The 23,916-nt window shown below is 39.9% G+C and overlaps 2 protein-coding genes across 3 annotated transcripts in view; both read right to left on the bottom strand.

Annotated features, from left to right (window-relative positions):
* stac (SH3 and cysteine rich domain) overlaps positions 1-15,694 on the bottom strand; it is a 30,631-nt gene extending 14,937 nt beyond the window's left edge. Inside the window, exons 1-3 of the mRNA XM_085342346.1 lie at positions 15,291-15,694; positions 12,410-12,743; positions 5,828-5,961 (exon numbers count right to left, since the gene is read on the bottom strand). Of these exons, the coding sequence (XP_085198472.1) occupies positions 5,828-5,961; positions 12,410-12,743; positions 15,291-15,404 (582 nt within the window). The 5' untranslated portion in view covers positions 15,405-15,694. The remainder of the gene's footprint in view (positions 1-5,827; positions 5,962-12,409; positions 12,744-15,290) is intronic.
* Positions 15,695-20,575: 4,881 nt separating this feature from the next.
* Positions 20,576-23,521, bottom strand: LOC146612408 (uncharacterized). Of its 2 annotated transcripts, XM_085342347.1 has the most exons (10): positions 23,451-23,521; positions 22,958-23,109; positions 22,684-22,802; positions 22,424-22,565; positions 22,237-22,330; positions 21,987-22,086; positions 21,644-21,869; positions 21,366-21,552; positions 21,075-21,202; positions 20,576-20,986 (listed from the first exon to the last, which is right to left on the bottom strand). In XM_085342347.1, the coding sequence occupies exons 7-10, from the start codon at positions 21,713-21,715 to the stop codon at positions 20,576-20,578; spliced, it is 798 nt and encodes a 265-aa protein (XP_085198473.1). In that variant the 5' UTR covers positions 21,716-21,869; positions 21,987-22,086; positions 22,237-22,330; positions 22,424-22,565; positions 22,684-22,802; positions 22,958-23,109; positions 23,451-23,521. The 2 variants fall into 2 exon arrangements, with proteins under 2 accessions (XP_085198473.1, XP_085198474.1); XM_085342348.1 differs by lacking the exon at positions 23,451-23,521 and having other exon boundaries at positions 22,684-22,811; positions 22,958-23,093.
* Between the last annotated feature and the right edge of the window lie 395 nt (positions 23,522-23,916).

The following is a 23,916-nucleotide window of genomic DNA, read 5'->3' as shown; positions in this document are numbered from 1 at the left end:
GCTGAGGCTGAGAAGCAACATTAGTCCTATTCAGCTTTACTTTTCTTCCATGCTAATGATGTATAATTTTAGAACTGTGCACGACCATGATAGCAGAGCAGTGGATTTGTTACACAGAGTTAAAATCTGAATGTGTAGCAGTAGAAAACAGGATCAAATATAATACTTTGGTTCATGGAGTTCACTGCTATGAAACCGAGAAGGACAACTTCTAAAGTTTTTATCGTAATTTATCTGCCTGTCAAGTTTTCCCCCGATCTCCCAGGCCTTCAAACATTTATCATTTATATATCTATTACCTGCCTGCGTTCCATCTAATCAATACCACCCCATCAGGTCTGAATCCTTGGTAAGCATACAGAAGATTGAAATGATGTCGGTGTCATCTACAGCACACCCAGTAATGATTAATGTATATATTTGCAGTTTATTTTCACACACTGCAGCAATTCATCAATATTGTACTGTTGTCAGTGTTGCTTGATTAAAGCAGCTTAATTTCCCAACTGGATGTGCGGCTCACTGAGCGTTTCTTGCTCATAGGGTTGCCTTTTTTTCCCGTTTGTTTACACTTCGAGTACTCAAGTCGCGGGTGGTGAAATCGGCGTCGCTAATCAGTCCTGATTAATTCTTCGTTTGACACTTCTCGTGATGAGGCGGCTAAAATAAGCAACCCCTGAGCGCTTCGGGCACATCTCAAGAAACGAGGCGTCAGACTTCCAGGGCCAAAATCATTAAGGAAAAGGTTAAAAGAGCGTGCTCGTTGGAGCCCATCTGGTTCACGTGGCAACAAACAAAGTGATACCACTCACTGCTCGATGCCAGAAGTCACAGACAGCTTAGGTTTATTTTACAAACCATCCAGTATATGACAATTATAGTTTCTTTGCAGTTTCTAAACTTCTTTAGAAAACTGGAAAAAGACACTCATCTGTCAACTTCCTGTTTATTGGGAAAATAGTCCAGGGAAAATGTAATGTTTTGTTTCTGGAAGTATCCAGAAAATGTATTAATTAGAAGGGATCAATACAATATTATTATAGCTATATCCTAACACGTTTTCAAGTAATCTGCATCACATGTAAAAGGTCAACACATAACACATAAAAAGTACTATGTCAAAGTCTTCTTTGAAAGTTTCTTTTTTACAAAAACTGGGAAAAATGTAGTGATTACTGAAAGAAACCCAGTTCTTGAAAATTTAGTATAAAAGGCAAAACCTTGGCTTGAAAACCTTGAATGTCAATATTTGGTATGAGCACATTCATATGAACTTTCTTTTAATTTCATTAAGTAGTCTTTGGCTTCTTGAAGGACATTTTAAAATCTTATCTGTTTAATACCAGAAAGTCTGGCTCCTTAGAAGCAAAATATGCAGAAATGAATGGTGGCTCATGACTTTTGCACTGTAGCTCTTGGTTGGGTCCAAGAGATTTTTGTTTCTGGGTTCTGACTTTGGCCCGTATAACAGTATTTTTTGACGTTTTGGACTGCTGCTGTATACCTTTGATACTACTGAGTCTTTGAGTTTTGTTTTTGCTTCATAGTTTTGCAATCCTGTGTTTTGGTTCATGTTTCCATTGATACTGTAGTAAGATAAGCTTTTATTTTAGCATTTGAGCCATGTCTTGTCTTGCTTTATTTTAGCTTTAGATATTTTAGCTTCAGTTCCTACTTTGAGTTTCTCTCTTTATTACATCATCCAGCTCATCTTCCTATGCTTAGCCATCTGTTCTCAAGTGTTCCCCATCTCAGTCTTTATGTTTAGTGTGAGTCTTCTTGTCTCCATGTTTAGTATTTGTCTTTTGGATCGTTCCCGCTTTACTTCGAAGCACTGTTTCCTTCATGCCTCGTGTTCGTTTTGCTTCCCACTTTGTAACTGTCCTGATTGTTTTCACCCATGTAATCCCCTTCACCTGTGTCTTGGTCCTTGTATAAATAATCCAGTCTCTCTCTCTTTGTCCTCAGAGTAAGAAGTTTGACGTGAGTTCAAGCTGGTTATCAGCTCACTAATGCTGTGTTCCTGAATAAGTCAGAAGTCAGAGTTTCTGAGTTCCCAGTCAGAAGTTAAATCTGGAATGCTCCCTCAACTCAGCCCCAGCAACCCAGAGTCAACAATCCAAGCTGGCGGCATTGAACATAAACAGTAGTAAAACTGTAAAACTTTTAATCTGTACTGCCACCGTTGTGTATTTGTGCCTCACTAAATAAACCATACACAGAGCACTGACCCACCTCTATCCGTGAATGTGCTGCGGCGGTGTTTTAAGTGCAAAAAAAAAAAAATAGTGATAGCTCTACCTAGCTTAAGAACCAAACCAAAACCTGTTTTTCTTCACTTTTTCTGCTACGCACTCAACGAACTCAGGTGTGACGTCACTCCCTGGTTCAGACATCCGAGGTCTGAGATGTCTGGAGCGCCGCATAAGTTAACCTAATCGGTTTTCTCTGGTGTTCAGACATCTGACTAATCGCAATTACTGATAAGTGTACTGCCAGCAGAGCGGCTGGTTGCGTAAAAGAAGATAAAACTGTACTATGAGAAAAATATGAAGAGGTTAAACGAATAATACAGGCTAAAAGCAACGTAGCTGCTGCAGACAAATCAGCAGCGTGAGTTTGCGCGAGAGGAAAAGCAGTAGCACTAAAAGCACTGTATGAATGTGTGAGTGCTCTAAGCTCTTTGGTCAGTAAGACTGGGAAATAACTACTAAATTAATGAAGTCTGGTATATCTGGAGGCAGCAATGACAGCTGGAAAAAATGCCGACTGTGGAATTAACAGACTTGCCAACATCACCGCTCTGTCACTATGACACAGGAGAAACTGATGTGTTATAATTACATTTTACATTTACATTTGGTGGTGTTTAACGATCTGAGATTAAAAATGAAATGTAAATAGAATTCAAACATAGGTTTTGTCTATGTGCAAATAGGTGTCAGGGGGAAAATAATCTAAGAATAAATAGGAATAAATGTCTAAGAATCTCTATTTAACACTAACAGTCATCAGGACCAGACAAAGACTTCAGACCATCGTGCTATTCTTGCACAGAAGTATGTGGGATCTTCCAGGAATGGTAAAGTTATTTTCCAGAGAATTGGTTGGTCAGTAAGCGGTGATTTCATATCTTGATCATAACCACCTAGTAGGTCTTCAGCATTATTTATGTTAACCACTTTCATAGTACAGAAAAACCAGGATTAATCCTAATGGTACCCAGATAAGACAAAGTCCTGCTTCATTTGTCTAGGTTCCCTGTCTGCTCCTCAAGTTTTCCATTATCCCCTACCTGTTTTTGGACTGATCTCACATCATCTACCTTCGTGTCTTGCATTTGGGTGGCTGTCTACATGCTACTTCCTTGACAACACATGGCAAATCACTTCAGTGACTTCGCCCTTTTTGAGAAGCTAAACCAAATTTGGCAAAGCACCCGCATCTCAGAGATCTGCTGCGTGTCCCTTCTGACCTCAGAGACTGTAGCACTGAGACTTTGAACCATCATTTGCGCCGAGTACAAAGGAAACACAAAACACTAAAACATCTGGATGAAGCAGTGGAAGTCTTGGAGGTGTTGCAGCATTGTGCAGAACCCCTGTTATTGTTGATATTTGCAATAAACACTGCTCATCAAAAGCTGACGAGTGAATCACCGCGTTCATTATGAGTAATGAGCTAAATTAGTTAAACTACTTTTCGGATCACGTTGTCGAAGCAGAGTTTTTAAGTCCAATATGTAAAACATGCACTGTTGTGAGGGTTTTAGCTGCGTTTCACAGAGTGACTCACAATGAACTGACACATATTGATTAATAATCACGTTTGATCCAAACTGGCAAGTCTCCCAGAAACGTTATTTGTACTGGAGCTGTCGGGGCTGAATGTTAACATAAACCGAGTGCGTCAGAAAAAAGGCGTCAACTTCTCTTTTTAAGTGACCACCATACTATACTGCAAACTGCAGTGTAGTATTTATGTGGAAAAAAGAAAACACATTCCTGTAGAATAAGAAAAACTTGCTGTTAACTGATTATTGTCAGCCCTGAAAAGGTTGTGTCCAGCTTAGCTGTAGTAAAACATTTAACTGAAGTAATGTTATGTAACCAGCAAAGCTGAACTACATGCTGAATAGCAGTAATTATCAGCAGCACTCGATACAGAGTCTCTACAAATGTATGAGTGGGTACAGAAACACACTGGTTTCATGTTAGCAAAGATTCAAAGGATGAGCTAACTTAGTTTCTTTCTGAGTGGCTCTCAGGCCAAGAGAAACAAGCATGGCAGCAGAAGAGTCCAAGTTTAGAGTTAGTTGAATTTAGAGCTGTACTCCACTGGGGAAACTTCCCTTTTTATGCTCGACCTCTCGACCTCATTTTCCACTCCTGAGAGCCGATCATATCTACAGGCCTCATCTCTAAGGCATCTGGTGGAAAGACGACACAAAGAAAAAGGAGAAACACTGCCTGTACTGCCAAATTATTTACACGCATTGATTCACTTTATCCGACTCAACTTATTCCATTTCCTTTAGTAATTTCAGACAAATTTGCTAAGTTGAGGTGTGGACACGAAGTATACATCCAAACATGTGGCTCTAAAGTCTCTTTCTTCAGTGCAGGATGAGCACAAATGATTAAAAGGTCCCAGTTCGATCCAGTCTTCCAGCTTTTGGACTGCTATGGAAGTGAAAATGCTTCTTGGCAGTTGCTTTTACAAGTCAGGCCGAAAACTCCCCAGTTAAAAACACCCGGACCACCCCGGTGGACCCATTCCACAACCAGGTTTCATTTTAATTTCATTCACAGATGATGCGAGCCATTCAAGATTGTGAATCATATTACAGAACACTAATTTAGGTTGTTATCACTCTATAATGAGGCTGTGATGTGTTTCTTGGGGAGAAACCACATTTTGGGGTGAAACGACACAATAATAATTATTTTCTCCAAGTTTTTCATCACATGAATACATTTGAAACCTCTCTCACTGAATGTTGTGGTTCCTGAGCATCAGCTCGTTAATAGGGAAACTTCCTAAATTAAACAATACAGGTTCTGGATTTAAAGCACACTGTAGATTTTTTGCTGAAAGCCCCTAAGAAAGGCGGTTGTGGATCATGAGGTTTATTCATTCACTTAATCTGATCCCCAGATCCTCGTGTCTGTATGAGGAAAGATGTTCGGTATCGCATTGGACCCCAAAAACTCACCACATGTCAATGCTGCGTACCATAAAAAACATGCTATACAGGCATGCAAATGTGGCTTGTAGTGTGAAGCACTTCAGTTGTTGATAAGACTAGAAAAGTGCTGCATAGATGCAGTCCATTTGCATTTTACAGACTTTAGATGAGCACATAAAATATCAGATAAGGTCCTTAATAACCACTCCACCCTGTAATTCCACAGTTCCCCGAGTGTTAAAGTAAGGCCGCTACTCTGAAATGTCAAACACATCATAAAGCCTGCCCATGTGACTTCATCAATAGTGGGTTTAAGAAGCTGCCTCTCGGTGACCACGTTTGTCCAGAAGCGTGGCAGAACTTGAGAGAGGAGGGGAGGAGGTCAGTGTTTTTGTAAACGATGAGTTGCATTATCTAACACAGAGACAGCGATGATATAACGATGATGAGGAGGATGACGAGGATGGATGGTGGTCACAGATGTACTTGCACACTCACACATAGAGTGTGATTTCTGAATAAGCACATTCTGCTGGGAAGCGGTCAGACAGCCAGTTCTGATCTGCTATCACAGTACTGACATCAATAATTATATTCCTGAGACGCAGTCTCCCGAAAGAGTCTTATCATGCATCTTACCAGTTTTCCCATGCAACGCTGCTGCCCAACACCGTTCTCACACTTGTGGTGGAGGCTCATCTTGCAGGCTTTGCAGCGGAGGCCGTGTTTCGCCGTATTTCCCGCCAGGAACACCACATGCTTGGCTGTTGTGCCTGATACATACAGACAAAGAGGCAATGTCGGGAGCTGGAATCAAATTGTGTTCTTACAACCAAACAGCAAGTTACAGAGAAAAAAAGCAGAGGAGATGAAAATATTGTCCAGAACGGCGTCTCATTTATTTATTCATTGTTTTTACACTCTTATTCCTAGTTTCTGGAGCCCTTCCCAGCATGGACTGAGAAAAACCTGTGAAATGACATGTGGAACATTTTAACAGGGACAAAAATTTACAAAATGCAACTCACAGCGTGCACTTCTACAAAAATCAGTCCGACTGTGACTGAGCCAGGCGTGTCTCCACCGTGTTAATATCGCTCGTCAAACTGCTACCTGTGTGCAGGTTCGCTGTCACTTATTAATGCCTGACTCACAGCTGATGAGATAATTGAAGATTAATTTGAGATCCGAAAGTTATGCAACGATGCAAGTGCAATCATTTAGCAAGAGTGTGTGTGTATTTGTGCACGCAGGTGTGTAGATTAATAAAAGAAAAATAAAGGGAAATGGAGCGAAGGATAGAGAAACGAAAATAAGAAGGACAGGGCGGAGTCTTAAAGGTATAACAGAATGAACCTCACAAAGAAAGATACCAGCAGTAGATATGCATTAAATAGGGAATATTGGTATTTTTAGGAGTTGAGGAGCACGTATGTCTATAAATCCCTACATGCCCCACACACCTTGAGTTCTTTGCCCGACCCTTCCTGCCCTTTTTTCTCTGTTTGCCATCCTCAGAAGTTTGCAGCAGCTAATCTTCAGTGAAGCTTTTCGCAAACGTAGCCCAACTTCCGGCTTATTTCGTTGGTTCATTATAAAAAACAATGTTTTTCTTTCACATTTGAAGGAAGAAGACCTCACTGTCAATCACAGACCATATTCTTGCCCAAGGGCAAAAGAAGTTAGCTATATGACATATTTACCTGTAGGCTCAGAGTTATCATCCCCTACCCTCTATTCCAGTCAGATACAAATGAGAGACGAGTAAGCTGGCCAAAGCCTTGACCTATTTTCCAATAAAAGTGATAAATCAGTCCAAATCAAAGCTGGTAAGCTAATAACTTTAGTGCTTAAGCTAATGGACAGCTATTATGACTGCTGTGCATCAAGCGACATGAGGCAAGATATGAAAAAAAGACTAATTTATCTTCTTATGAAATAAGTGGGGAGTCTGTGGAGTAATAAATCTAACATGGCAAGATAAAATCAATAAACTGGTATGAGACATACAGCACGTACCACGCTAAAAAAACAAACATCACTTACAACCAGCCACTGTATATCCTATGAGAGCTCGTTCATATTAACAAAAGAGTACAATGTTTCCAAGTCCCAGAGCTGCTATTAGTTGGAATCTGGCAGCTATGCAGCTCTGGCTCTTCATTGATTAATCAATAAGCACGTGCCCTGCTTAGGCCCACGCTCTTCATATGTGCGTGTGAAAATGTGGACATGCGAAAGGAAACATCGATGTGCTTCTGTGAGCATCAAAGGGAACAGACACAACATAAGATGATCTGTCTGCTCCAAGTTTCCTCACAGAAGTGTTGTCAGTATGTGTCGTTTCTGTTTACTGTGGACCCGCCACAGTGGCAAGGAAACAATGTCGTGATTTCAATCCAGATCATCCTCAGAAATGCACGTTCAGTTTCACGAGTGGGTCGAGGGGGGTCATCGAGCAGAGGTAATCAGAGGAAACTTGACCCCCCACAAAAGGACTGTTAACATGAGATACTGTGTGCTTAAGAAACTAAGCTCTTTGTGTGTAGTTTACTTAGCCAACAAGGGGGAAAAATCTCTGCCTGCTCTTCATGTGCTGTAATGTAAACTGGCGTCACAGCTATTTGGATCTGGACAGCAGTGACAGGAACTTGAAACTCAGTAATGGGTGGAAAACAGTATCTGTATTTCCCATTTAAAGCTGTTGTGTCGCTTGGCTGAGGTGGAGTTGCTGAGACAGAAACTGAGAGAAACGCGATCCCGGCCCTGAACCCTCGCCACAGAACAACAGAACAACAATGACAGACGCGGAGGCAATGAGAAGCAACCTGCGCCGATTTCTAGGTCGCTCTAAATCAGGTCAACTGATTGTGTTGCTTAACGAGCACCTCGAGTTTCATTTCCCTTCAGGTCAACAAACGATCTCCCTGAGAGATATCTCTGAGACATCCGGATTCAAGCTCTCGTCCGTGCACTGGGACAGGGAGCAAATTAAGCGCTTGTCAAGCTGTTGTTGATCGGCTTGTTTGAGCTGACTCATTCCAACATGGGGGAATAATGAGACGCCTCCATGTTAACTAATAAGGGAACAAACCGCTGTGTTTCAGCAGGCACATATAGGAAGGTGACACTGCCATCCTCCTGAGGTAATGGAAGGATAATGATGTTAGTCTGGATGTGTGTACGTGTGTGTATAGGTGCTTTTTCATTGAGGGCTTGAAGGCATTATAGCTGCGGGGAATCTGAGTGACAGTGCTGATCTCTCTGGCATTTGCTCTTTTTTTTTTGTGGATACTCTGCCATTAAAGCTTATTATTCATTTACAGTACAGTAAAGGACAAGACTCCTGCCAGCTTTTCTGTACCGTCTTCATCTCACCTCATAACCTCTCTCCTTCCATTTCCTCCTCTCTCCTCCCGACAGCCCTTCTCTCAGCCATACATTGATCCATTAAGCCGTCGTCCTTACTTCACGCCTCCTGATTTCCCGTGCAAATAACCCTAACTGAGACAATAACCCCTCCACCTCGTCTTCTTCTTAAACTCTGACCACAAGAAGCTTTCTTTACAATTACTTGCAGACTTGCAGTTAGTTTCTTCCACAGCATCGGTCATCAAGCAGCCTTTCAGTGTATCTGTTAGCATTGTTTATTTATTTATTCACATATCTGATTAATGTCAGATAACATTGTTGCTGTTATATCTCAACAGCCACAGTAACTGCTGAGATATAAGAGTCTGGAGCACGTGGAAACCTCTGGGACTGAAAAATTAAGCCAGTACAGAGATGCAGAAAAACCTTTACTCAACTGGCATCTATAGCAAGTTTTCATTCAAAGAATTTTATGCACAGCTAATCTGATTTTATTGTATTAAGTCATGAAGTGATGTGACGTTACAGGCATAGCTGCTTTAGGGTTTTCACCAGCATCCCTTAATAAAAGCATAAAAATAGCATCACAATTAATTATGGAAGAGCTTTAATTAATAGCTGGTAATGACGCAGCTCCACCCTCTTACCCTCTCATGGACAAGACAAATTGTCACACTTTATGTCCATCTTTTGTATACAGTCTACGGTCCAGGAAATAAATGACCTTCCCGTCAACTGACAGATGCTGAAATTACCGCTTTGAGCCAATGCTCAAACTTCAATACATCAGTTTTTGTTCACATTTAACTGTCTTTAAACTTTTCATGATCCGACTTTCTCCAATGACATTTTCCCCAATGGCTCCCATGCAGTTTAACATTTGGTAATGGTTTTTTGTTAGTGGCGTGCTGGTGCGTGAGACACTTTCAAGGCAGGGCGGACAACGTCAGCTGCTGGATTTAACACTAAAATAGATAAATTAAGAATCAGAGATGTCACAGCACGTACCGTTTGCATCCTGGGTGACAGAAAGAGCTATATGGTGCGTGTGAGATGTGTGCGTGACGTGCAGTGTGTCACTGAAATGTAACAAAATACCGGAAAACGCCACAGACACCAGCACGAACAAAACTCTCACATAGTAAGTGCACGAGTACTGTATGTGTAAATGCCATACATACCATAGAGACTATGTAATAAATGACAGAAAACACAAGCATGGAACAGAATGAGAAGAAGTTTAAAGTGGCAGGAAAGTGTGGTTTGAAAACTGAATACAGCTCTTTTGTTTTTATTGATCCTTGCTGATGCAGAAAATCCCAGCATGAAGAATGAAACTTGGTTATTCTGTGAGTACATCTAATGTTATGCAAATCCAAATTTCAGTACGTGAAAGTAAACGGGCGTCTATCTTACATACAGGTCATTTTGAAAAATGAATTAAAAACTAATATCTTTATTGCTCAAATAGGAATTAATCTCTTTGTTCTACTACCTTACCTTCATCTAGTAGACCTAATGAATGAGTCAGCGAGCACTATACTATAATTAAACCTATTTTTATTCTAAATGACACACCGAAATTGACGCATTGAGGTAATAAAAGACTCCAGTAGGAAGAAGGTGGGTGTTTATTTCTTTTATGTCTGCCTTACGCAATAATAGCATACATGTATTAGACTGATTATTTAATAGTGAAGGTGCATCATAAATACACTAAACACATAGATTTATATGGCATTTTTTTCTGAAATAGGAACAATTCATATTAGATTGATCCTAGTGTCTAAAAGAAAAACAGCACATCCTTGCTATATTTTTACATTTTGAGTGTATGTGATATTTTTTATAACAGCTTATTCATTTATTTTGTTAGAAAGTCAAATATCTGCTTGCAACACTATTTGTGTACCTTTAGAGGTGCAAGACAGGATATCAGTGCATAAAAATGTGAACTTTACTTGAAAAATGTTATAAAAACTTGTTGCATGATTATCTAACTCCATAAACCTGGAGACATTCCTCGTGGGTGACCATTAGGATTTAATAATCAATCCAATCAGTTTGAGTCCACCTTTCTCCTCCTCTAGTGTCTCTCCTTCTGTCTCCTGTGTGCTGCTCTTTGACTCTGGGATGTTGAGTCAGAATTTGATAACACCATCGCATATCATTACACACACAGGGAGGGACAGACAGAGAGCGATAGTGTTCTCATTAAGGTGGGACAACTGAAGACGAGGGCAGCATCTTTTTTTCATGTGTGGACCAGAGGGCAGCGCAGCATCACATCCTCACCACCAACAGACCAGCTGAGTCTCATTCAAAGCCACTGGATGCGCCTCACCGATCACACCAGATAAAACAGACCAGCGTATGTTACAACGTTCATAAATGTGTAGCAGTATGTGAGCTAAAGCTGCGAAAAGTTTTTTTCTGTGGCCTCACATTAGAAAAAGTTTCCCTCTTGTTCGGATTCTATCTTTGGGTGATGATACATTCTGTGTTACTCCAAGAAAAGCCTCTAAATTTCCTTTAATGTGAGCGAAAACCGGGTTAAAATCATAAAATTAATCTGTAGAACTCAACTACTTTCCAATATAAATTCATTTAACTGTGGTAAGAACTTCATAAAACTCATTATCAAGTACTGACTTTAACTTTATTGCAAAATAACACCAAAGTGGATATCCTCTCTGGACTTTCTAGCAAGAGGCTGCCCGTTTACAAGGTATTCATTTTATAAATCAGCCACACCACAACATCTTATCCCAACCACAGTAAAAGCAGTATGCTTACACTGTTCAGCCAAACAGATAATTGTTATGCACTGTGACAGTCCAGAAGCCTTCATCCAAAACTTGTGAGACATAATTTACATGAAGACATTTATAAATGGCATAAATGTGTTTTGTTATATTTAAAAACCTGGGTGTCTGGGAATAATGGTCTGTATATATGGAGTGACGGTTGTGTACCTGATCTGATCACAACTATTTTATAACCAATCAAAGACGTGCACGTGTTTCTTTTCACTGCAGTGATATGATAAATATCGCCTGGTTTGTAAGAAAACCCTGAATGGACCACTGTTTGACACAGCAGCAGTGTCACCATTTATCCACCTGCCTCATAACCATGAAGTACTTTTTGCGCTTGAACTGCAACTTCTAATTGCGCAAATAGAAGCAGAAACTCTTGCAAGATATTAAACTGATGGCATAACTACAATTATAAACGTAGGTGCTCGTTTACATGTCTACCTTCCCGGTACGAAGTCTGATCTCTCTTATCTGCTACCAAACATGATGCCATGGGGCTAGTTGAGCAAATTGTAATTATCAAACTGCAGACTCCCTGAGATGCAGAGCCTTAGCAGTGATGGTTAAGCCAAAGGAACCAGAACATCTGGCAAGGGGAAAACAGGTAGCTGTGCTGGCGCAGACGTTGCTGGCTATCTGACACCCCAGCAGACAGATGGAGGGACTGGGCTCAGTGTGTGAATCAGAAGGATGGAGATACTTTGGTCACGTGTCAACAGATTAAGTCAGATGCTCAGTGTCAGGTGTGCAATTGTCTTTTTTTTGTTGTTTAGATACTCATGGTGTGTGTTTTAGAGCTTTGCCAACTATTCATACTGGATAATGGAGCATAAATCCACATGTCACGTTGCGTTCAACCCTTCGCACACTTTAATGCATGTTTCTCTGGTGGAAGAACACCTAGTGGAGAGCTCATTATTAAAAGGTTTTTCCTCACGATATGATTGCAGGGCTCATTGGATGATCAGGCATTTGCCTTCTCAGCTGTGTTTGATGTTATGATGAAGGAGAGCAGTGCTTTTACCCCTACCTACAATCATGTGGTTGCAGACGTCGCAGAACGTGGGCTTCTTAAAGATGTGCTCCATGAAGCAGTGTCCTGCTGAGTCTAACTGCATCGGGTTGCGTGGTTGTGAGCGCGACGTGGGAGGAGGAGCGCAGGGAATAGCCGGAGGAACTGGAGGAATGGGGAGGTTGGTGTTGTGCGGCGGGGCCATCCCAATGTTGCAAAGATGGCCCGTGCTGCTGCTCACGTCTGAGAGGAGCTCCGTCTTGTTTTCGCTGCTGTTCCGGAAGAAGTTGTCGGCGCTCTTGCTGCGGACGCTCTTGGTCTTGAAGGACAGGGAGCGTTTGAGTCTTTGCAGCTGAAACAGGAGAGGATGAGTTCAAGAAAAGTGGAGCAAAGAAGAGAAAAAGACAGACTGCTTGAGAGAAAATGAGGAGACAGAAAATCTTTGAGTGACCAAGTCCATTACTGCAATAACCGTCAGGCAAATCTCATTCACTGATGCCCGATAACATGACTATTACCGTGGTCTCAACTTATCACCTTTCAGTAGAAAACCTTCCAGGTTCCCTACCTGGGAGGGTAATGTGATTTTCTGGTTAGGCCAGTGTATCACATTAACACCATTCCTCACACACTGTGCTGTCATTTCTGGCAGCAGCCTCTATCAATCTCATTATGCTTCTCCTTTACAGTAACGCTATTCATAATGCTCCACGCTGACAAATCATTTAATTTAACCAGTGTGTGTACCCCTGAAACCCACTCAAATCTGGGCTCAGACACATAATAAAGAATTGCTAAGCCACTCTAATGTGATTTTATGGTTCAGCTTCCAGGCTGGTGTGTGGCTATAAATCCCCGATTGAAAAATAGATTATGTTTTCTGATAGGTCGGGAAAGACTCCTAATGATTCTCTCTCACAGCACCGACTCGTCTTTACATCCGCCTTTTGTAAACACCTCTGAGCATTTATTCGTCCTCTTTGGTGTTTGTTGCAAAGCACGCAGACGCAGTCATACGTGGTGCATTGTTTCTGCGCTTGTCATTTTTGTGAACATGCCTGCACAAATTGCTTAGAGTGCTTATCATTGCGGCTTTGTTATGGTGAAGATCAATCAGTCCTGCAAGTCAATCTGGAAACAATCAATTTTAGACCCTTTCTCTGTCATCATCACCCACGCATGAACGCATACACACAGAAGCATGAACCTACAGAACAAATACATCCTCCTGCAACCTGTTACAGCTGTTTTCCTGCTGATCCATGAAAAGAAAAACAGTAGTAAAAGTAGATGGAAAACCTATTTCTACCGGTAAATGTGTGATGATGTGTGATGATAAAGGCCCTCTTTTTTGCTCTACTGTGGCTTTAATGTATATAAAATAAAGCACAGTGAAGGCATGTGTGCATGCATGGAGGAGCTCATGCTGTATTTCGATGGCGCCAAATCTCTATGAGTTCTCAGCTCTCTGTTAGCAGGGAGGGTTAATGGGGGCTGGGTGGAGCACTGCAACACAATCCGCCAAAGCCATTTATCACATGGGATTATAACTCAAATGACTTCAAATACGATGCAGCTTAAACAAAGAGTGCCCTCTAAAAATATGGGTGAAGATGGACTTAACCTGGTTGGCACTGACTTCGTTAAGAGGAATAAAAGTTGTGGAGTGAACAACTTTTATTCACATGCAATCATGACTCTTCTGACGGACTGATATCAGCAGTATGCGCCAGTTTGCACAAGAGTGGAGGCTCACCTTGCGCTTTTGATGTTCAGGCCTCACAGTATTCTTAAAGGAGGGATAAAAACACAAACACAACTTTACTTAATGGTTGTAAACTTGTTCAGCCTTCTGAGGAATTTATTCTACTTATCATGACTGTAAGAAAATTAAAACACTTTCTTTAAATGCCTTTTTTGCTCTATGACAAATCACCTATGATGCTGGAAGTGAGTCTGGTTGTTTGGCAGAAGCTTGGAAATTGCATAAAGTCAGCCAGGAGTCTGCTGAAATATCCAGCGAAACGTGCCAAAGTACGAGTTCCCATGCTGAAATGTTTCAGCTGAAACTAAGAAAACTGAACAACAACTTGATCATACAAAAACCACAACCTCGCTGTCAGAAGGAGACGGAGCATGAGATTCATCTGCCCAGCAAGGGAGTCGTGGTGGGAAGAGCTGTCACAGCTATCCACTGCCATGATCAGTAGTCCAATATTGTACTGCTAAATGTAGTAGTCTGGGGGTCAACATGTGACCCACTTAGATGGTAAAACGCCAGAGGCAGCTGCCAACTCTATCACACAGCCTCATTTCCAAGTAGAAAGTCCAAGCCATGTGCCTTTTATTTATTTATGAAAATGCACATATTTTTAAGACCATATTGTTTCCCGTTTTTAATTCAGTTTTAATTTAAATAACCTTTCCATGCTTGATGTAAACCAGTACCCACAAGAGCTGGACTAAGCAGGTTATTCTCTATTATCTCCTCCAAAGAAAAACACCACAGTACACTTCTCATATAAAACCACAGAGAGCATGTGAGCTGCTGCTGTGAGTTTAAACTGATCTCAGCGTTATCTTCTGTTTAACCTCGTTATCTTCGTGGTTTGTCTCCCAGTTGTAAGCTACAGCTCGTATTATTTGTTATGGCTTCCTTAAATCTAATCACATCAGGTTGTTTTAGGATGTTTTATCAGTGTGTTATCGGTCATTTAAAGGAGGAGGAAATGTGCGGTCTTCTTTCTGGGAGCTCATCCCAATTGAGCCCATTTAAATCTCGTATTAAAATAAGTTTTTTTTAGCCTGCTTAATTTCCTTTTCAGAGTTGCACTGGCGTGCAGTGAAAAACATTTTCGTGGTAAAGAAGAAAACAACAACAACAACGGGATAGTCCTACCTTGCTTTCTTGCTGGCTGGCGTTCGCCGTCGGGGATTTGGGTGTCTCATTCTGGTCCCGTTCGTCCTCTTTGCCCCCACTTTCGTCCTGAATTGTGCTGGCCGGCGGAATCATCCTCTCTGTCTGTACTCTGTAAAAAGATACTGCTCAACTGAGTTCGTTTCCCCCCCAAGCGGTTTACATCGTTTCTGTTCTTCTAATGGAAATAATAAAAAAGATAAGTCGTTTAGATCCGTTGCTGATATATTGTGAAGAGGGAAGAAACGAGGAGTAAAACGTACTGAAAAGACACAAGGGTGGAAAAAAGTGGTTTGGGAATCAAAAGTTGCAAGTAATTCCAGATCGGCTTCAAAGTGCCCTGTCCGTCTGAAGGAGGCTTTCGTGTTTATCGTGGCGTCGTGCGTAACTGCCAAGACATCTCCAAGTCCACGCTGTGCGCCGTGCGCCTCGCGTTGTCAATACTTTGAGGGCGGAGAGCTGTAAGCGATCAAGGGAGGGTAGGGCTGAGAAGGATGGAGAAGGAGGAGACACAACGAGTCTGTCCAGATGCACTCAAAGGGAAAAAGCTCATTCTCAAATGGATCATTGCTCTTCTTAAAAGAAAAGTCAAGGACCTACGCTCTTTGCACGAGTGCATGCGCTTCTTTCCAAACCAAATGTTATGTATAGCACACTTGTTCAGATTAATGTCAATAAATTGTTCTTCAGATTGGTCCACCTGCTTTATTTATTAATTCAGTTGACAAAGACTGAGAGAATTTTCCAGAAATGCTTTAGACAGCAAAACTTCACTCGAGTAAGGCTTGAACACCAACCTAACGCTAACTAAAGAATTCTCACAATAGATTTTTTTTTTTGACTGTGTGATGATGGCACAAAAATAAGCTGCTTCGAATTAAAATACTACCTGAGATATTTTTTCTGCTGCAAAGGAGAAAAATGCATGATTACAGATATACATGCAGTTCCTTTTTAGAGTTATCAGACTTTCTTTTAGGTCAGAAAAACGTCTTTCACCTCATGAACTTTAGTCAAGGTCAAACACATTTGTGTTTACTTGTTTAGCTATTATAGTGAGGACCAGGTTGAGGTTCTAGACCATTTTGAGTGAGTTGGTCCTCACTTTTTCACACTCTCTTCAAAGGCCTGTTTCAGGGTTACAGGTTTTTCTCGGGTCCAGGTTAGAATTAGGTTTATGCTAACTCTTGTAGTTGTATTGTTGGGATAATGGGCTAGTATTAAATTACGTCACCAAATATCCTCACAAAGATAGACAGCCAAATATAAGCATGTGTGTACTGAAAATAGATAGAAGCTTTGTTTTTACCAGCAAAATACTAAATTATTAAGGTGATGATGTAACAGCCCTTGCTGACTTTAGATGAAACGATTGATAACCCTTTTATGTTTGACTATCAGCTTTTAAACTACATCATGGACCAGTTAGATTAGATTAAAGACATGAAAAAAACCAAACCACTTACAAAACCAAAGAAAAAATGAAGAAATTCATTGTTTCAGGTAAGAAATAGCGCACTTTGTCACATTCAGTTATTGTGTGAACAAAGGAAATAATACTAGTTTGTGAGCTTCAGAAGTACTAGGCATCTGTACCTTCATCTAACACTAAACAATAACATGAATAAGGATACCCCATTTCCCAAAATGTCAAACCAGTATTAAGCAAGTAAATATCCTTCAAGGTCCATCTGTCGCGGATTACTTTCAGAAAGAATAGCCCCAAGCCGACACTCACACAATCCAGTATATTCACACACTGGTAAGCTACTGATGAGGAAACTGGCAGTGTTATTACTCTTTAGGTTTCGCAGTGAAACATAAAGCGTTTTACTTCACCTCAGATGGGATAGATGTGATACTCACTGTAGTGATACATCATGATGCCTCCCTCCGGGCTCCCTTGTGATGTGATGTCCTTGAAGTTATGTTGCAGGACGAAGGAGGCAGGTGCCAGACTGCAGCCTCCTCACTCTGACAGGAATGCAAACACCAACACAGTCCCAAGGAGTGAGACTACATATTGATTTTTGTAATCCAGAGCAGAATGGATTCAATCCCAGAAAAGTCAGTCACATTCCTGAAAGGTTGGTTTACCTCCTAACATCAAGATTAATATCGCGTTTTGTTTGTCAAATCTTTATCACCAAACTGTGGATGTATTATTTTAACAAGCCACGGTGAAACAGATTCTTTCTACATTTTGCGGGATCATCCAAAATGAAGTTCAGTGATTGGGCATGCATTCAACGCTAAAGAGTGATACATCAGAGAAAACACAGAAAAAGGAAAGTGCAAAGATTGACTGACATATGTCATGACACAGTACCTATACAGCTGAGGTGAATGACTGAGAGGTTGTGTTTCTGTAGTTTAGATGGTGTGAAGATGGTTTTATTTGTCTAGAGTTTTTCTATATTAGCCCGCAGAAGGTCAGCAGATTTAACCTATTTTCAGAAAGAGCAATCAGTCTTAATAAAGAGTGTGACTTTGTTTTAACACTTAGACTCATCCTGGACTTGTTAATTTGTCAAAGGGTATACTTCTGTATTTTCTCACAGTAGTAAGGGTGGTGTAAAAATGACATCAGCTCATTTGACACCGCAAATGAGCTGATGTCTTGCGCTTTCACACGATAACCCACCACCTGGAGAGAACACAAGACAATCCCCCGGGTTAGTCAGTCCGAGCACGAGTCAATGATACATTCAGTCCATGTGGTGTATGTGTGTGGTTATTGTGACTCATGTCAACAGAAAGAACCAAGTGCTTGACCGATTGTGCCAGGAAGCAAGCGTAGAGAGCCAAGCGTGAAAGCAAGACAGGGAAAGAACATTGTAATTTCCTCTCTCAGCTGCTGGTCCGTCAAGAGTGCAAAGAAGGCGTGAAAAAATGAGAGAAATACTGAGCGATGGAGGACGATAGGCTGGAGGAATAGGGGTTAATTATTCCCAATGAAATGTTTCATTAAGGAGATGCAAAGATCTGAGTTGTGCAGTTTCAGGTCCACAGTTGCTTTTTGGTTTTTAAGTATTTGTCTTTCTTGTTATTAATGCATTAGTCCTGCATATGGGAACCATCAACCACATTCTTGCCACATTCTTGCATCACATTCGCCTAATATGTGAAGGATCCCTTGGGAGGGTTCTATCAGGAAGAGCTTCTGGTGTAAGAATACCGTATGCCAAATCAAATATACAGATCCATGTGTTGACATCTTGTGGATAAGGCATCAGCCAAAAGAACAATAGAAGAGGTATGCCCATCAATGAGCCACCTCTTTCAACTGTTATAACCACAGAGCACATTTTTATTAATTTCTCAAATTTCTATTTACTTTCTCAGGAAAAATGTAATATTTGAAAGACTTGGTTTGATACTTATTTGTGACCGTAACTAAATCCAGAGTAATACGATTTTATTTCTTCACAAAGATAAAAGAGCGCACACTAAATTTTCATGTATTCCTAAATTTTAAACATGTGTTCTTTTTTCATACTAATGCAACAGCTGATGTTGAGGGTAGGAATAAAAAACATATCACACACATGCACCACATACACCATAGAAATGCAGAATTCTTTTTGGTTTTTTTACAAGTAGGCTGAACCATTACCTGATCACACCTGGCCTCTCATGCATGACGAAGAGTTATAGGATGTTAACGAGAAAATGCATTTTGGGATGTCTTATATTTCTTAAGTAGACCTCCCTGCACATATACATTTCAAATCAACTTTGGTTCCATAGTGTTATAAAAGCATCACCAGTGAAGCTGTACTTGGGTTTGGGGTGCTTTGAAATAACACATGTTAATGTGCATGCTAGAAACAGACTGTATATAAAGGTTGGACATAGTTTCCAGGTCTGAAAAGTGACGCTAATACATAAAACTGATTTGTTCACTGCACATTGTTTTGAAGCTGATGGCTTGTCATTTGCAGACTTTCCAGCCTCCAGTTGCCTAGGTGACCTTCGAACATATTTACTACCAGGTCATACATTAATCAGGGGTACACAGTAAAATTTGCAGTGTCAAACTAACACTTAGAGTTAAATTTAACACTGTTTCCGAGTCTATTTGGTTCCATTCAGAATTGGTGTTAAATCAACTCTTTCTATAGTGTTAAAATTTTAGAGTAAATTTAACTCTAAACAGAGTAAAAATTTAACAGAGTAACACCGCATAGTGTTAAATCAACTTAACACTACTAGTAGTGTCATATTATTTACTCTATTCTAGTGATAAATTAACTCTATTTGAGTAAAATCCCACTGATTTTTAACACTGAATTGTGTTATTTGAAATTAACACTGGGGGTTCAAAGAACTCTGATGGGAGTTGATGTTACTCTATACTGTGTTATTCATACACTAATCTCTAGTGAAAAATTAGCTCCCATAGAGTAAAATTTGTAATTAATTTTACACCAAATAATGTTACTAAAACTCTTCCTGTAGTGTTACCTTTACACACAATTCACTGTTTTGCAGCATGAAAACCTGGTTTTTAATAATGCTTTTACATATAAAACAAGTGAGCAAAAACCACAACTAGATAATACATTTAACAGCTTTATTTTTATGTCAGGCTCAAAATATAAAAACATCTCATGTAGTGTATAAAACACTTTAAAACAATGAATTAGTTCAGCATAAAACGGCAATATGGAACGACATACAGGGAGGAATCTGAAATGCCATACTTGATTTGAAGAAGCAACACAGCTCATTTATGTTCAACATCTTCAGCACCATATTGGGATGCAGTCTGACCCTAAATGCATGATAATGGTCATCAAAACACAGGGTTTCCATCAGTTTTCCACAGAGCAATACAATGCCATCTTTCACAACAGTACTTTTGATCTTACAAAAAACCGGAATCTCAGACACTACATCTGTACAGATGATAAAGTCAGGGCGGTACTCTATACCGTGTTGTTATCCACTTAGCTGAAAACAAACTGGTAGACAACACAGCTCCAAGCAATTTCTGGACCTTCTTCCAGCTCTCCAAGTGTCACCATCTTTCCTGGTCCTAAAGCTAATCTTTCCAGGCTAAAGGACTCCCAATGCTTTATTTTATTACTATTATATTTATTTTTACTTGTGGTGTACTGTAAAGGTACACTCTGTAAGGCTGCATCTTTAGCCTGAGTATGAATCTCAAAAAACACTTCCTCCATTGAGGAGACAAAACTATTCAAAGTAGATTGGCTCACAGTAGCTGTGCAACAGCAGAGGCACACATATCCAAAGTGCTCTTATTTGACCTTTTCAGATGTTGTGGGTGTTTCTTCTACATTAGTTGACATCACGTCCCCTATAGTGCTAATTTCTTTAACTGCCACATCATGCTGTAGATTAACATCAGTGTCAGCCTGTTGGTCAAAATAGTTAAGGTGTTTGGTATTTAAATATTTTCTAAAACCTGTGGTTTGGATGAACGTGTACATGTTGTGAAGCATAGTGTTGTAAGATGTGCCAAACACAAAATGTGCTTTAAACAGTTCATCAAAAGCACCAAGTGAAGAGGTAGACTTGCATGGTATGGCATTCTTGTCAAGAATAATGAAAAACCGGTGGATGTCATTCTTTTTCACCCCAACAGCCAGGAGGTAGGGTTGAGTGCTGGTAGTGATGGCATCAAGGTGCTTTTGGATATTTGTTCCAGTCTGAAAAGACAAATACAGACAGGCAATAAGAATCAAATGTTTCTTAAATTGGTAATTCATAACATAAAAATAGAAAAGAAACACAAACCTTCTTGAAGACCACAAGACGCCTTTCTGCTTGAGAAGCTGACACCTTTCCTGGTCTCTTCCGACCCTGGCCAGATGGTGGAATCAGATGTAATAGCAATAGAATTGCTGAGAGGTCACTGTCCCAGCCTGCAAAAATTATTTGTTTTTAATAAAGTTGAATCATCATCAACAATATATTTCAATGCATTGATAAAATGTTTGAGTAGACCCAAAAGACAAAAAGGATAACTGTTCTGTGACAAACATTATATATGCTTTGAATGTGCTAATCAAAGAAACAACAGCTCACCAATGTCAGCATTAACCTCAGTGGCATCCTCAGGAGAGTCAGCTGCCAGCAAGAGTTCTTCCAGGTCACTGGTAGAAGGAAGGTTTCCGCCTTGTTGGATAATCCTTCTTTTGAATGTTGTTGGCCACCTCTCCAGCAACCTGCCTGATACATCCTCACCAAACATCAGTACAAAATCCTGTTCGATCTGTAACAGGGATAGAGAATAGAGAATTATATCTGCTTTCTATAAAATATTAAAGTGTGTTTACATTGTCAAAGTAATGACAAATATTCACCAAGCCTTTGATATCTTTGAAACGTGGAAAAACAGACAGTATGTTGCTTGACAGCAGGAGGTCAAGGACCATGTTGTGACTGTGTCTTCATCAGCTGAATTGTTCATCAGAGAGATTGCTTCCTTGCACTCATCCTCACTCAGTAACTTCTCTGTAACAAACCGCAACTCTCGTCTGACAGTTGGTCCACCACACTGGTCTTCACTCGATGATCCATCTCCTGGTGCTAGACAATATGAAATACAGCTTTATCAAAACTAATAACAACATTTAATAACCATTATTAATAAAGAACCACAATGTGGAACAGTATTATGTATTTCCACTGAATTATAAATGTTACCTCTAGATGATAATCGCCTCCCTTTAGCAGTGCATCTCTGTATGGCTTTAATCCTCCAGGCCAAGTACCCAGTGCCACCCTCGCCATCATAATAATGTTCCTTGGAGAGTGACATGTACAGACACTGATAAATGAATAAACAAAATAAGTTATGTAACAATGAAGAGTTGATAAGGACATACATTTTAGCAGGATTTAAAATGTTTAAACGTGATTTTGGTTGTATCAGTTATTACTATGAGCTACTTACATAGCCATTTTTGGAGTACGGGCCACTGAGGTAAGAGAAAAAGGTTACAATTCCTCTGGCATACATTTCTTTTACCTGCCGTGGTGGTGATGTACTGCAAGATCAAAAGGAAAAGAACTAGTCAGCTTCCCTGGAATTCATAGAGATTTAAAATAATAGTAAAATCACAGGGCCAGAAATAAATTACCCATTTTTTTCTGTCAAGTCAGCTACCAGTATGTTGACCAGTATGTTTTTCTTCTGGTTTCAGACACCAGAGACTTGGTCCGATTGTATTCATTTATTATACATTCTCCACCAGGTTTGTTGGTGAGAATCGATTCCACCAACTGGAAAACACAATAAAAAAACATTCTACATGTTGATATAACCACTGCAGTTCAGAACACTTAAACTACAAACAAAAATGACACTGTTAGAAGAATGTGGAAATCTGCTAACTCTTACTTGCTTAGCTTCTGCATCCAGCTTCTGACGTTTCCTAAAAGGGCTGTCTGAAAGGATGACCGTACCCTGTGAATCTGATGAATGTGGCAATGATAACTGGGACAGCTCAGGAGACACTTCTGCAGCAGCTGTTTCCAGACCTCAAAAACAGGAGCAAAACAAATGAGTTTACATGGTCCCTCCATAGACACATTTTATAAACTCTTTTTAATAAGCAATGTAATAATGATACTAAAAAATGACATCCAGTGAAACACACATCACTCAAACAAACCTTTTTCATATTTGATGGTTAGTACCCCAGTTGAGGGATCTGTTACTATATCCTCAAATATATCATCATCCAATTCAGTCCCTGAACTATCAAAAACTTTCACTCCTTTTGTTACGGCTGGCACACCAAACTTTGCAAATGCTGGAAACAAGCACACAAGTTTGAATAAACAAAAAGATTACATGACATCTAATGTTTTGTAGCCTAAAATGAAGATCATTTCAAGATACTTTTTCAAAAGTGACTCAAATTAAAAAAAAAACTAAATTACTAAGCGCCACTAACATGCTTGATAAGTGGTAGATTAGGAGTGACACTCACATTATACAGTTTTTCCACTAAATATACATTCGTAGCTAAGATGATTCCAAAACGTAGATCATTTTCAATTAATCATAAAATGCAGTTTGAAGAGACTAAATAACAAAAAGAACTTAAAGCACATTGAACACCTTTTTTTTTTATACAATGTTGGTTTCTTACCGGCAATCAAAATTCCTTAAGGCTTGGCTCAGATACTCTAGCAAATTTCTGCACACCTCCCAGTTTTGCTTTAAGCAGCATGCTTCCTGTAGACAGTAATTTCTTATAGTCAGTGCTCTTCATTGAACTACTGAAAACAGAAAATGTTAATATTAAACCAGTCCCATAAATACCAGTAAAACAGCCTTGCATTGTTATTTCTTACACTGTATGTTACTTTTTTTTCAGTGTAACAAGGTGTTTCAGCCCCTTGGCTGTAGTTTTTAAGCCTTTACTAAATGAGTATTTCACCTACATGAAATATATTTCTCAATACAAAACTAAAATAATTACTAGTACTTTTACCGTTTGTCTGATCTAACTTAGCACTAGGGAGTCAGTATTTTGTTCATCTTTAGTTTAACATACTGAACAGTCTGCTAACCAAAATGGAAAAAGGTAACTTGTGTCAATACCATCATTAGTTAACATCAAGT

Source organism: Diplotaxodon limnothrissa, linkage group LG19 (assembly GCF_057381915.1).
Source record: "Diplotaxodon limnothrissa isolate DT_005_m linkage group LG19, D_limnothrissa_male_GT1.1, whole genome shotgun sequence".
NCBI lineage: Eukaryota > Metazoa > Chordata > Actinopteri > Cichliformes > Cichlidae > Diplotaxodon > Diplotaxodon limnothrissa.
The sequence above is the reverse complement of the archived record's forward strand: the minus strand, read 5'-3'. Positions and strand labels throughout refer to the sequence as shown.

What these genes read in the sequence shown, in the direction of transcription:
- LOC146612408 (XM_085342347.1), bottom strand. Translation starts at nt 21,715, where the DNA reads ATGGTCCTTGACCTCCTGCTGTCAAGCAACATACTGTCTGTTTTTCCA. An exon ending in TGAGGTTAATGCTGACATTG is followed by an intron (nt 21,203 to 21,365) that starts GTGAGCTGTTGT and finishes TAATTTTTGCAG; the next exon opens with GCTGGGACAGTGACCTCTCA. An exon ending in GTCTTGTGGTCTTCAAGAAG is followed by an intron (nt 20,987 to 21,074) that starts GTTTGTGTTTCT and finishes TTGTCTTTTCAG; the next exon opens with ACTGGAACAAATATCCAAAA.